Consider the following 15,429-nt stretch of genomic DNA (forward strand, 5'->3'; position numbering starts at 1 on the left):
CAACTATCAGCCAGGGAGAAAAAGACCACTAACATTGGTAAAATAACCTAAAAAGTTCAGTAAATGGAAAAAAAATGACATTTGTGCTGTTATAGCTTTGAACAGTGGATTTAGTTGTTCTTGAATTACTGAAAACTTCCTTCAAACCTGAGTATAATCTTCTGTTGCCTTATCCTGAAAGCAGTTATTTACAACCATAAATAAGAATGTAAAAGGGCAATTTATCAGAATCATAGTGATTTATACTTATGTTGTACAGGTGAATGACCACATAAAATTCAAGGTAACAAAAAATCAAGCTAAATGTAGGCCTGTGGTTAGGCAGACTAATTCGTTCTGATCACAAAATTCACAGAATCATAGAATGGTTGAGGTTGGAAGGCACCTCTGGAGGTCATTTGGTCCAACCCCTCTTTGCACAGGCAGGGCCACCTAGAGCCGGTTGCCCGGGACCATGTCCGGATGGCTTTTCAATATCTCCAAGGATGGGGACTCCACAACCTCCCTGGGCAACCTGTGCCAGTGCTTGGTCACCCTCACAGTAAAAAGGTGTTTTCTTATGTTCAGAGGGAACCTCCTGTGTTTCAGTTTGTGCCCATTGCCTCTGGTCCTGTCACTGGGCATTAGTCACTGAGATTAGTCTGGCTCCCTCTTCTTTACTCTCACCCTTCAGGTATTTGTACACATTGATGAGATCCCCCTGAGCCTTCTCTTCTCCAGGCTGAACAGTCCCAGCTCTCTCAGTCTTTCCTCATATGTGAGGTGCTCCAGTCCCTTATAATCGTCCTTGGCCCTTTGCTGGACTTTCTTCAGTATGTTCATGTCTCTCTCGTACTGGAGGACCCAGAACTGGATACAGCACTCCAAGTGTGGCCTCCCCAGTGCTGACTAGAAGGGAAGGATCACCTCCCTTGACCTGCTGGCAACACTCCTCCTAATGCAGCGCAGGATACCATTTGCCTTCTTTGCTGCAAGGGCACATTGCTGGCTCATGTTGAACTTGGTGTCCACCAGGATCCCCAGCCCCTTTTATGCCAAGCTGCTTTCCAGCTGGGTGGCCCCTGGCACATACTGGTGCATGGGGTTCTTCTTCCCCAGGTGCAGGACTTTGCACTTCCCCTTGTTGAATTTCGTGAGGTTCTTGCCAGCCCATTTCTCCAGCCTGTCAAGGTCCCTCTGGGTGGTAGCACAACCCTCTAACTTATCAGTTTGGTGTCATCAGCAAACTTGCTGAGGGTGCACTCTGTCCCCTCATCCAGATCATTAATGAAGATGTTAAACAGGACAGGACCCAGTACTGACCCCTGGGGTACACTGCTAGTGACTGGCCTCCAACTAGACTTCAAGCCTCTGATCACTACCCTCTGGGCCTGGCCATTCAGCAAGTTTTCTGTCCCTTACGGGGACATTATGGCTCATTCAGGCCATACTTCAACAGCTTCTCTATGAGGCTTTTATGGAAGACAGTGTCAACAGCCTTACTAAAGTCCAGGTAGACAATATCCACTGCTCGACCCTCAGCTACTGAGCCAGTCATTTCATCATAGAAGGTTAGCAGGTTGGTCAATCATGACTTTCCCATGGTGAATCCATGCTGACTACTCCTGATGACTTTCTTGTCCTTCATGTGACTGGAAATGGTTTCCAGGATTAGCTGCTCCTTCACTTTCTCAGGGATTGAGGTGAGGCTGATCTTCTCATCTGAAAGGCTTGCATGAGAATTTAAGGAAACTGATGAATTGGCTGTAGCCATTTGCAGCAAAGAACCATATTCAAAAAAAGGGGGGTGGGGGCGAATGTCTATCAATAGAGAAAAAACAAAATGGTTCTTTTTATACTTGCAGAGATGCAGAATGAGACAGTAGTTAAGAACCAGATCCAGAAGTGATACTCAGCATTTCAACACCTAAATGTTACTTGTCACCCTGGGAACTGAATTAAAAATTCTGGTCAGATGAATATATTTCCTGTACACAGAAGGGGAAGTCAGTTGTCTGCAGCTGGAGCTGACACTTGCAGGCATGCTTAGTCTAGGGACCCTTCCCCAGGCAAAAGAAGATGTTGAAAAGAAGGGTGGGTCTACAGGTCCATCCTGCAACCAGCAGCATATACAGAGCATTGGGGTCTGGAGGAACCGTATCTCAGCAGAACGCCCTAGCTTCAACCCTACACAGTATTTACGACACGCTTTGAAGTAGGGTCACTGTACAGCAAAGGAGCACAATTAGTGGGCTTGGAAGAACCACAGCCAGAGGGAATACAATGCCATGGGCCGGTGCTTATGGCATTCAGGAGGGCAGGGCATGAGCAAACTGGGAGTTCCCTACTCCAAGCCACATAACAGCCACTGATCAGCATAAAATAAAGAAAAAGTCCTGGGAGAAGGAACAGAGTCCTGGATAGTATCTTAACCCAAATTAAATGGAGGGCATTCATGGTTAGCACTTTTCTTATTTTTTACATTAAAACATGACCTTCCAGAGATCTGCCCCGCTGAAAGAGACTGTGTAGGCACTATGAATGTCAAATAGGAGTGTAAAACTAAATGAGTTAAATTAGTAACTTATGCATGATTTTTAAAAGCCCAATGTATAAAAACAAGTCATTCCACTCAATATTAAGCAACAGTATTTAGTTTAGTATTTTCAGAGCTTCTATTGCCTCATTTTTAAGTATCCAACCTGAAACACATTGAGTCTGATTTGCAGAGGAAGGAAGCATTTCTGATTAGAACTAAAATCAGTCAGAATGACAGACAGGAGCTCAGATCTACCAGACCGAAAATATCCAAACTGTCTAAAAAGACCCCAAAAGATTAGTCTTATTCTTTTAGAATACAACACACACCTACCAGATTTAGTGACCAAATGCTTGAATGCATCAAGCAAAAGCAGTATCTTTCAAATATGAAAGAGCAGATTACTTAATTGTTTGAACTTACGGAAGAAGCACTTCTTGAATGTTGTTCCAGATTGATTTACCTCCTACTATGATGGCAAGCTGAGTTGTGAGTTCGAGGAGACATCCGCCTGGATCACACTGAAGGTTGGAAGAGACATGAAAAATTTTTGAAGTTGGGTAACTTTTCAGGCGTGAATGAAGCATTTAAAATAATGCATTCCTGGTTTATTACGATAACATTTCTTAAAGCAACACAAGAAGACTATTTAGGCAAACCTTTCCAGTAATGTATGCAAAAGCCAATTCCAGGCCACATATGGTCATATGTGGTAGGTTGACAAGACACTAGTGAAAGAGTGAAATACTAGGTGAAGTCATGCAGCTTTGTACTATGCTGTCACCAGGAGAGGGTCACCCAGCAAAATATGAATGCTTCTACTGATGTTCTCCCCTTCCCCTCTGTGCTCATTCACAGGTTGTTGGACCATGAGAAAATAAGCTTGTCTGGGTACGCATAATACATTCCTAAGCCCGCCTGGTCTCGTGTCATGTTCATTTATGCTAAGGGTTACTAAGGAGGCAATTGGCTTGGGAGGCAGTCACTTTTTGAACCCTCATGTTAAATATGTACAGCTATGTTATGCACTCTTAACTGCAGCAGAATACCTGGACTAATGGCTCCTGCTGTTTAAAACCAAACACTATCATACATTCTTACCTCTTCATTGCGATACTTTCCTAGCCAATAAACCGGATTTCCAGGGTGACCTACAAATTTACCCTTAAAGAAGGCTATGTAGAAGCATGAAGAGTAATAGTTGACGAACTGGAACAAGAACATCTTTGTGGTCAGACTGTTTTCATAATCGGTCTGTGTCCTTGGAAGCTCTGCAATTAGGAAAAAAAAATGAAAAAAAAAAAAGCCAACCTACAAGTAACCTACAAGCTGCTTTAAAGCCTCAACTGTAAAAGTATGTGTATGCCTTGTATTCCTTAATATGACTGAGAACATTATGAATTAGATTGTACATAATCCCCATGTATACTGTAACCATTACGCTAATTCTAAAACTATATGTGTTGTAAAAAGGAAAGAACTTGTTCCCTGACAATAAAGAAAAAGAACAAGCAAAAATTCTGATAACTCAAGGGAAAAAAAAGCACCCAAATCCAGCACACTCAGGAAAGATGCAAATGTAACACTTTGAACTGATGAAACAGTACTAAATGAAACTATATTAAAACACCGCACTACTTCACACATCTACAGTAAAATAGCTACTTTAATGTTGATGGCCTGGATGTAAAGAATAATAATATTTGTGACTTTATCTATCTAATAACATGGGATTGGTATCTAGCTTTGGAACAGTGACCTTATTTCATTTATTTACAAGAAAATAGCTATTCTTCCCATAAACAAAAGCTAATGTAAATGAATGTGTTATGCGTTACTGATCTGTTTTCATAAAGCTTGGTTATTATAGTAATTTTGTTTTGTCTGTTTCACAAGCACAAAACTGTAAACAATTGATCTTTCATGCTGGCTATACAAGGAGTTTTCAGGCAAAGAGCTGAATATCATATTCCTTTGATATTGAGAAGATCTGTCTTTGAAAATTTCTAGATGGCATTGTATGATTTGGCAGGAAAATTCTGAAATATGTGATACAGGTGTTCATTTACTGGAGTGCTTATTATACATATAAATGCTATTTTCTTCTTGCTATTTTACCCCAAGTTTCTATCTGAGGTACAGCAGCAGCATACCGAAGTCAGTTATCAGGATTGCCACTTTTTCATAGATGACGTTGAGAACCATAATGACTATAAAGCTGATGAGCGAAGCAGTTACTGAAGTGGCTGTCTGCGGAGTCAGGTACTTGCGGATCGCCTCCGTTCCGTTAATGTGCTTTGGCAACTTTGCAGAAAACACCAGGAAAACCGAGAGCCTGTAGACAATGATTCCAATAACTGAAGCAATAATCAAAAGAATCTGCCAAAGGAATGCAAGAAAGGTGTTAATATTGAACCACTGGCTTTGGGAAAAAGTGAGTTTGAAATACTTTTTACAATAGGCAAAAGGAAACCGATTGGGTGCCTGTCATTCCATCGCGTAAGATGAGTGCAAGAGCATGCTCAAATAAGGTAGAAGGCAATAAATTTAGACTGCATAAAAGAAGCCTTTTTTTCATGCAGCATAGTCAATCTGCGGGAAAGAAAAGAGATGGTCTGGTTTATGACTAATAACAAGGTTTGTACCAGTGCAAGCTAAGATAATGAGATGTGTAATCAAATCTTACGCCTCAGGGCATGCAATGGTTCCAGGAGTTAGGAAGAAACTCCCTCTTCTGACACTGGGCAATTGGCAGGATGGCAAATGTACTAGCAGGTCTGCACTGATTATGGAGGGGGCTGTACCTTCTCTTTCATGTGATAATATTACAGACTACAGACCCCTTAAAGGAATAGACAAATTTTAAGCCAAGTCATGTAATCTGCAGGAGTTGTAATAATGATCCATGCACCCCATCTTGCTTGCCTGAGTCTCTCTTTCTGCTTTTCCTCCTGCTTTTATTTCTTGCTAGTTCTCTAGCTATTATTCAGATTGAGGTCCATAGAGCTGTGAATCTTTTTTCACTATCTATCTCTGCAAACTGCCATGAATCCACCTACCTCTCCCCCTCCCTGCACATAATAAGAGAGTGCAGTAACACAAATGACAAACTCAGACCAAATCTCTTCCCTTCAACATGAAGTCCTGCCTATTTAAATCCAACAGCAAGCCCATATTCTTTCCTTTGTGTTTCAGACGTGTTAACGTTGAGGGTCTCGTGGGCTGCCAGCCACCACTCTATCTCCTGTCTGTCTCCTGTCACCTAGGATGAGGTCTTTTCCAGCTCTGTTTGGGCTACAGGCGAGGAGGACACACAGCATGCTAAAATACTGAGCTTTTCAAGGCAACCTCTCTGGGCATGCTCACCATGTTAGATATTGTTTCATGGGTGAGTGGACTGCTTTCAAGTTTTAGTTGTAATTAAAGCAGCAGCTCTGGAAGATTAGAGAGAGCCCAGCTTTGCTCTGTTAAGTGAAATGAAAAACCTGAAAGAGGCCCAGGACTGTGAGACACGATATTGAAGCGAACGGCTGGAACAAGTAGGATAGAAACTGGTAGGGAAGAGAGCATATAAACCAAAGTCTTTCCCCTGCTTCCCCCCAAAAGCAAAGACATTTATCTTAAAATAATGAGGGAAAAACCAATGGACCACATTCACATCCATAACTCACAAGCTACAGCTGCAGGATATTTTGACATATTTTCTATTGACTGTATGCTAATGAATATTCAGTGACTACAGCTACCTTTTCCATGTGGGTCCATACCTTATGGGCTTGGTTTATGCATCAGATGGAAATCCAACTGAACTTGTTCCTTTGTTACCTTTTTTTCAGTTCAAGAGGATCTTTTTTTAGACACTTACTAGAGAACTGAATTCATGAGGTGAAAAAATAAGAGAACTTTACCCAGAAGAAGACTGCACTTGTACAGAAAGTCATCCGTATGCACTTCCCACAGGTAGTGTATGGCACATGTTCTTCTTGCTGTAAAAGATTTAGAAACAGATCAAGGATGCACCCGATCTTTTCTTCATATTTTTTGGGTGCTGCAATTAAACCCTTTATAATATTGAGGGCAGAAAAAATGAAAGAAAGAAGTCTCTGGTTTTGTCTCCTTTCCCACTTTGTTGGCCTGGAAACTCACATTTATTCATGATTTCAAAAGTCTTGCCTGATTACGTGTCTTTTTTTTTGCTGCCCATTCTAAGATAAAAATGACTTTCATAGAGGCTGAGTGTCCTGAGCTCTTACTGACTTCAGCTATGACAGGGTGCATAGTCCTTTTCAATGGACCCATCCTTCGTGGCTGATCATGGCATCCAAGGCCATCAGCTTTCAAACCTCATTGGCTAAAATTAGCAGGCACTAAAATTTTGGTCCTTGATCTCCATATTTCTCAATTTATCCCACAGGAACAATGGGATGGCTTTCCCAAGGAAAATGCCTACCTCAATGTGGTGGTGTGAAAATTCACTGAGTCTTTATAGGATCTCTGAGGATCAAAATCATTATGTTTTAACATATTCTTTACTCTTTGAACTGTCTGAAAGGAACTTTCTAGCTATCACTTTATATATTAAAGGTGGCATAGGTTTATAAGCTTTTAAAAAGAACCAGATTTTGTGTAGTATGAGATATAAAAAGAAGATCCATATAGGATAGTTCCAACTATGGCAGTTAATTTTGAAACTTTTCAAGTGCCCTCTAATAAACATTAGTATAACGTGGATGGAATGTGAAAGCAATGCAAATGATCAGATAAATGCCAGAGTAATATATTGACAGAGAACAGTAAAAATTGAGGCTGAGCTGGAGTACAGAAGCTGAAGCTAAAGCTACTCAAAATGTACAATAAATAGAGATCTAAACTAAGATCCTCATAAATATGAATCCTATTTCATTGAAATGAGGATTATTCTTGTCCCTGTGAGTTTGCTGTTATTAATCATAATTGCATCCACATGCACTTAGCAACAATACCTATTTTCAAACAGAAACATCTTTGGTTAAAAGAACAGTCTTGGCATGATATATAATGTAACATCTTTTCCTCTATTTCACCCTTTTTTCCTGATGCATTCTTAGGCAAAGATAGCAAATGCTCTGTGATCTTGGCCTCTGGCAGCAACACTGAATCCTTTCTTGGGGGATTTAATAAAGTAGACTTAGTCTCCTAAGCTGGAAATGATGACTACTTCTGTTTATTTATGACACAGGAACCTCAGCAGTGCAAGCTCCTCAAACAGGCAACTACTTTAAGGTGCCTACAGTTAGGTATAAATTCCCTCCCACACAACTGTACTGTGTAAGTTCACTATTTCCAGGCCAGCTTATCAACTTTCCTTGAAGCACTGCTGATTTATACAGCTCCGGTCTAGATTCACCATTTTCATAGTGTCCTCTCAGAACACGTCTATTGCAGTAGCCATCACCAGTTATCAAAATATTCCTTACCTGTGTGATTTCATTCTTTACTGCATGAGTGCACCGAGCTTCGTATTCTGGGCGAACTTGTTCTTCTTGCTCTAAGTACTCAACTGTGTCCCATTCATACTCCAGTTCAGCCTGCCGTCGCTTCCAAAACTCCAAAAACAAAGTAACTATCCAGAAGATAAACAAAGTGAGCAATACCATGTGAGTATTGGACACTGCTTGACCCCCTGGGCTATAACATGTGGCTCAGTTTCCCCTACAGATTTCCACAGACATGGAACAAAACCCTTATTGGCTAACGTGATGGTGAAAATAACTGGATCTACTTATTTATGCAATTATTGCTTTGATATATAGGTACTTTAACAAGAGAAACCTGGGGTAAATGGTGTTGTAAGCATATGCTAAAGAATAAAGATAAATTTATCTGCTTTCTGCCTAAGGCTAGAATATGAGCACTTTGGATTTCATATTATAGACCGCTTTTGAAAAAGTTTATCATGGGATGCATAAGAAAGCAAGTTGATTGGATAGGTGAAGACAAAACACTGGAGAGTGCAGGACTTCTAGAAAAGAAGAACTCAGTATGCCAAAAATTGCCACGAGGAAAAGCTCATGTTCATTCAGTCTGCAATTTCTGTGTGGACAAATTATCAGTTTGCAAACTACAAGAACCAATGATGGTTCAGGTAAAGCGGTTGAAACACAGCTATCTTTCCTCCTCTGCTAGCACAAATCTGAAGGGGCTGCAGCTCTTTTTGCATGGCATGGAGCTTAGAAACGCTGTGGGCTGGGTCAGCAGTTTCCCTGGACTGTGCTCCTACAACTGGAAGCACTGGGGGACCAGGTACACAGATGCCTAAGTGTTACTGGCTAGATGTGAATCCAGCCAAACTCATTACCTTGGCCTGAGACATGGTGCAGGTAGATCTGGCAGCAGAGGCCATGACAGACACAGCTGAGAAGGCTAGGAGGAGCTCGGGATGATGGGTGTCAGTACCACGCTCCCCAGTACACCCGGATGCTTTATTACTGAAGACAGTGCATCCTCAGATTAAATGAGTGGTGTGGCTCTGCAGCACTGCCTCCAGGAGGAGTTAGTATCCCGTCACTGCACTCCTCATTACTCCCATTGTCTGGGAGTAATTAACCCTGGAAGTGTTTTTTTTTAAGTAGTTTGGCCCCTTATCCTGAATGATGAAACATCAATGGCATGCAGTTACAAGTCCAAACAGTAAAGGTTATTTCCAAAATCAGGTGTGGTCAATAAACCCCAAACTGAAGCATTTAAAACCCAGAAAACTCCATGGGCTGGGCTGTGAGATGACCTTGGCATCTGCACACAGGCAAAACCCCAGGAAACCCTCCTCCCCTGATTATTCAGGGGCCTCTTTCACAAGGACTTCTCTCCTACTTCATGCTTAGAAGCACAAAGGCCATTCCAAGCAGTGGGCCAGATGATCACATCTGCCTTCTCCTGCAGAGCAAGGAGATTAGTCTTCCATGAACCTCTAACTGCTGCCCAACCCAAATCACACGAAGCTACAGGCTATACCGATTTGCTCCAGCTGCAAATCTACCTGCTGCTGGGGAGTCCAGAAGTGCAGGGCCTCCTTCTGTGATAGCCTCTGTGCTAACAGCGAAAGAAGGGCACATAACATGGGGACAGCACTCTCAGCCCCAATACAAAGAAAACTTCTACTAGCTAAAATAAGCCAGCAGCCAAGTTGCGTCTTTCAGAGCAGGGAAGGAGCTGCTGCTCCTTCTACTGCTGCTACACTTTCCTTTTATTTTGAGCCAGCATTTTTTTACCAGTGGAAACAAATGACGTTTCAGAATCAGGAGATCTGAGCACTAATTCCACCTCACGTTGGTAATTTGTGGTGGCCCCTTCTGCGCGTCCCTCAACACTGCCATTCAGTATGGCCCAGGTATTCTGCCTCTGAAGCTGTGTCACCAAGGACTGAAAAGAAATGCTTCCATTGGAGAATATTTGTTTGTTTAACTGATCTTGTTCAGGGAGGCGATCCAGTGACGGCAGCAAGTAAAGTGGAAGCTGCCTTTGTTCATGACCTTTGTCAACCTAATACCATCATGGCAGAAGTGTTGGTTCAGAGCTTTAATATATAGAGGGCTAATTCCTGAGGCCAAATTCCCGAGGCCAAATTCCCTGGTGTTTTATAGTGCTTTAAGATCTTTGAAGGGAATACACACAAAACAAATGCAATTATTAAAAGTGTATTGATGATAATGATGCAATAATGTATCTAAAAATCTAGTATTATTTTAATTGTTTTGGACCAGGAGGTCTACAAAAGTATTAGAGCAAGATGAAAATTACAGCTGGAATTGCACCAGGACCATGGGTCATTTGGATTCAGTACAATTTTGACTGAATTTCTGTAATACAATTCACCTCTTTGTATAGTGGACTTATGACAGGAATACTAACAGACCTTGCAGCCATCACTATAACCATGCAGCTTAACTTTATAATTATTACTCTTGGAACCATTCTTCAAAACAGGAAACACAATTCTAGTTAAAAAGCAAATTGCAAATAGATTAACTATTCAGATGACAGGAGAAGATTACATTAGTATCAAACTTCTAACTTTCTTTTATTTAGAGAATTTCCTGCTGCTATTTTGATTTTAGCATATATTTTGAAAAAAATCTTCTTTTTGAAATCATATGTTTCATCTTATATTTCTTTAAAGCAGTAGCTATTTTAAAGCATTTTAGGTCATCATAGGAAAATAAAAATACAATGCATTTTACAAAGAAAGCAAATTATGTATTCCTGTCAGCCTACATATGAATTTAAAATGTTGCATGAGTTATTTTCTCTATAGTATCCTGTATACAGGCCTAACATTCAACTTACTTTGGTCATTTCTGGATAAGACAGTGCAATAAAAGCCAGTTAACAACGTTGCTCATATGAACAAATGAAACCATTTCTGGGAAAATAAACCTTGCCTAATCCCTTGAATACAGCACCAAGTGGTTTCACCCATGGGAAACATCCTGGTTTCAGATATATTTTAGCTGCTAAAAGATAAATTTAGTGCTTGTAACTAGTACACTTTTTACAATCAGTTTCTTAAATAAAGACAGGAGGAAAAAATTCCTGGGAAATATAATAAACGACTATTTTTCAATTGCCTTGCGCAGTCACACAGCTGTTAATAGGCACAGGAAGCTCCAAAACTCTTCGGAAAAAAACCAGCTCCTCTGCCAGATAGACTTAAGCATGTGGCTGGCTCCTGCTGGATGAACATGAGGCACCTCTAATCACTTCTCTCGGACTTTTCTCCAAGTCAAATGAAACAAAACAGGCACTGAAGACCAACTTTAAGTTCTACAATTTTTTGTTTTCTTATGATGCTAAAAAGGAGTTCCTGTGGATGTACATATCTTCTACAGAACTACCTACTAGTGAATTCCTGAGTGCCAGAAAATGAAGTTGTTGCAAATTTATCCATGTTTTCTTGGCTGATGCTGGAGGCTTGGCCAAAATTAGATGACAAACCACAGTTGTTGCAATCGACTTACCCCATATTCCCATAAATACTGCAAACACCAGTGTTCCAAAGCTATCAAATATACAGAGTTTCTGGAAAAATGAAAAAGAAAAAAAAGGCTGAAAATATAATCGACCATTTTTTTTCTTCTACACTGACCCAGCACAGACGCTGCTTACTGAACATGGTGATTTTTAGCTTTTATGTAGTTTAATAAATAATCTTTATTGATAGCGTTTCCTCAATTTCTGTCAATGTACACCACCCTCCAGTAAATTAAGGAAATTAAATGCAAAGCCCAGAATTAAAAATATAAGCCAAATATGCAGCAAGAGGATAGTAAAATGGTGTGCTATCAAACTTCCTGCCATCTGTTGCATAGGAAGAGGAAAAACAGTGCTTCTGGTCTGGGAACTCTATACTGAGTTATGTATTTTTAATACAGCCACAAAAAGGCAATGGACACATCTGGTTCTCGTGAGCAGGATGACAACAAATCAAGCCAGTTAGTAAACCCACATTCTGGTGAGATACCTCTGTGGTCACAATTTGCCTTTTCTTTCATCATAGCCTTTTCCCTATATTCTTATTTCTTTTACCCTTTAAGTGTGCTGAAGCAACACATCAAAGCTGGGCAAAATATTTTTGATGAATAGCTGAAAAATTGCAGTTTTGGGAGCGGAAAGGAAAAAAAAAAAGTGCAGTTTTCCTTATGGAAAGGAATGACAAAAGGCAAACATCAGCCTAGTGAGACAAGTTAGCGGAGAAAGACAGTCAGGAACGCAGAGCAAGAGTCTGGCTGTGTCATGGCTAATAGGACACAGCTGTGTCACAGCTTCTGTCGTAGCCCACATCAGCCTCTCCATCTACCCATCCCCTCCTTGATGACATGGGTCAAATTCAAGGCACAGATCCATGTAACTTCTTCAGGGAGGCAGGAGGCAGAATTTAGAAATGTCAAAACATGCTTTAAACATTTCCTTAGCAAAATTGATTCAGAGCTACTGAATCAAGATTTTAGTAATTGAACATAGGTTTTCTTTTTTTTTCCCAAAAGGAAAAACTACCCCAAAATGAAACCAAACTGTTTAATTTTTGATTAACCCCCCCTGTTATTCCCATATTAAATATTTGGGGGCTATGTGAAATTAAAAAACCCCAAATTTTTTCATCTTAGATCAAAGCGGAGCAATTATTGTTGTTTCTACTTTTCAAAATTCAGTCACTGTATCAAAAGGCACAACTATTTGCATAGTTCTAGTAATTCTGCAAGACATTAGTGAAAGAACATTGTTTTATACGTAATACTAGAGAAAGTGCAACTAAAGTTCAACAGCATGTCTATAAGCTGTAAATGTAGTTACCTTGGACGATTCACAAGTGATGGTGAGGTTCCAGTAGGTACATACTTTATCACACTGAGGGCACATTATGATATTACCTCCTATGTTGGGATCACATACTTCTTGGCTAAAAACAAAACTAGTCAGTCACTCACCACACTAAATTCTTTAGTCCTTTTTCGCACATGAGGACAGTGCAATAATCTCAGGGAAATGAGAAATAATTTACCGGTGATCTGCTCTCAAGAATTCCGCCCCCCGCCCTGGCAACACATCCCCATTCTTAGTCCTCATCTCAAAAATGGATGATATGAGGGGAAAATAATTTCCATCCCTTGTACGTGGTGGTAATTCTCAAAACTGCTCACATTAAAAACAAAATAACTTTTCAAAGACCTCATGCTCTTCAGTAGGAAACCCACACTCGCATGCTTACGTGGGCTATCATAGCAAGTCCGAGGGGAGAAGGAAGAGGAACACTGCCTACCAGAGGAAGGAATAGCTGCGGAACTGAAATGGCTACCTAGTCCCTGTGGTCTCCTAAGGAGTATCAGATTGGATAACATGCAGAGGGCTGCTAGGGTGATTCAAGGAATAGCAGATCTGTCTCCTAAATGATGGCAAAAGAGTTTGGCTTATCTAACCCAGTACGGTGGAGGCTGAAAGGTGATGTAATTGCTTTCAATAAGTACATCAGCGGGGTAAACACCAGGGAGGGAGATGAACTACTTATCTAAATGATAATACTGGTGTAAGACTAGACGGGTATAAATTGGCCACAGGAGTGGAGCTGTGGAACAGCCCTTCAGCGTGTTTTGTAAAGATGAACACCCTTCCTGAAGGGGTTATACAGTGTGATGGCCTGCAGAGGACTTGGCACAATGACCCAGGAAAAAACACCTGGGTCATTGTGCCATGGTTGAATTTTGTCATGTTCTGATGAGGGAATCTGTGTCATGACTATGCCTCTCCTCCCAACGTATCCTGGGCAGTTGAAGCCCCCTGTGCTGTTGCTCTTCCTCTAGTCTTTTCCCAAAATAGAGGAAAGAAATTTTGGGGGTTTTATCAAAGTCTTTGGATATTTCCTTTAAGGATTACCACAGTGAAAATGATCTGTTACGGCACTTCAGTATTGACTTCTGGCTGTCACTCTTTTCTTTGTGTTTCTACACTAGGTGTGGTGAACCTAGTGCAAAACATAAGTAAAATGATGAAATAACAAACTCTCAGATACCTATCGCTACAGTGGCCCATGGACATCCATTACTCTTCTAGCTCACATTTTATGCCTTTACCTTCAAATCCACAACCGTTGCTGTTCTCAAACCCTTTCATTTTGCCTCTTTTATTATGCAGTGTCTTGCAAACCCTATACAGTCCCCCTCTGTAGGGGACTGATCAAAATTGCATGTAACATTAACATAGGCTTGATAGGTACCTCCATGTGCAGTGGTCCTTTGTCAGGCATCCATACAGAAAACAGCCAACTCCTACAACTGCAGCCACGATCAGCATATTAGTGTAAAAGCCCAGCCAAGCAAAGTAGATTCCAATTTTCTCTCCATAGTATTTCCTGTGGAGGGGAAAGGTTTTTTTCTGAAATGCAAGTAAATTCACATTTCTGTTTCAAATGGCTTGTCATTTCAGACACCTTGTGCCAACTCGTATGGTCATATTCCTCTGGTTTGAACTTTGGGATTGCAGAACTATTACAGCTGGGTATTTCTATCACCACTTTTATGCTTTTATAAGATGATAGGAAGGGGAGGAAAAAAAAAGGAAAAAGAGAGAAAGATCATACCTTGCAAAGGCAAATTTTAAGTGGTTGCCTTTTCATGAATTGGCTCAAAAATGCTCCCATGCATGAGCTGATACAGGTGTAGGTACCTGCCCTCAGTACTGAGCTGTGCCTCTTTGACATCCCCCAAACCAGACCTGTTATGTAAATCCCCAGTTCCCTCTGCATTAGTCCAGCCCCAGTCACACCAACCTGATGAAATCCAGGGGCTGCAGTTTGAAAATATTTTTAGGATGAGCCCATTCTCTGTAGAGATGATATCGTTCGCTTGGGCAGTCAGAATCGGTTGATTTGCACCTAAAACTAGACTGCAAAACAGAAAGAGCATGAGAAGAAGATACCATTAATCTAACGAGCACAGATCAGCTCTCGCCTCCGCAGACCCCATGTCATGAAGCCAGAGCCTGGAATAGCCTTTGTGCCCAGTCTCACTGCAAGCCAGGAAACGGAGCAGGAAGGCAGCTCTGGGAGTGCACCAGGATTCAGGATAGAAGGTTGTCAGAAAGGCAAGGAATGCTAAAGCAAACGCTTTACATATGTGAGCTGAAAATAACAGAGACTCATCATGAACTTAAATCTAAGCACATGTCAGCGTCTTGGCACTTAGGAATAGAAAACAGAAAAGGTTCCATTCTAATTAGAGAACAGGACTGAATTAAAATGGATTTTAAGTAGCTCTAACATGCTAACACACTTTGCTTCAAAATAATATTGTACGGGAATGAAGGCTGGAAAGTCTGAGGGATAAATCCAGGGCTTCTAGTCTCTGTTTTAAATTTAAAAGAGAGTTCGCATGGAGATAATCCTT

General features: G+C 40.9%; 1 protein-coding gene across 1 annotated transcript in view; it reads right to left on the reverse strand.

Annotated features, from left to right (window-relative positions):
* The window catches only part of ANO6 (anoctamin 6), a 78,461-nt gene that overhangs the window by 11,202 nt on the left and 51,830 nt on the right, over window positions 1-15,429 (reverse strand). The window contains 10 exon segments of the mRNA XM_009327693.1: window positions 2,846-2,897; window positions 2,938-3,039; window positions 3,620-3,789; window positions 4,672-4,897; window positions 6,427-6,504; window positions 7,975-8,120; window positions 11,512-11,572; window positions 12,845-12,950; window positions 14,262-14,396; window positions 14,814-14,929. Of these exon segments, the coding sequence (XP_009325968.1) occupies window positions 2,846-2,897; window positions 2,938-3,039; window positions 3,620-3,789; window positions 4,672-4,897; window positions 6,427-6,504; window positions 7,975-8,120; window positions 11,512-11,572; window positions 12,845-12,950; window positions 14,262-14,396; window positions 14,814-14,929 (1,192 nt within the window).

Source organism: Pygoscelis adeliae, unplaced genomic scaffold (genome assembly GCF_000699105.1).
Source record: "Pygoscelis adeliae isolate BGI_AS28 unplaced genomic scaffold, ASM69910v1 Scaffold113, whole genome shotgun sequence".
In the NCBI taxonomy this organism is placed as follows: Eukaryota; Metazoa; Chordata; class Aves; order Sphenisciformes; family Spheniscidae; genus Pygoscelis; species Pygoscelis adeliae.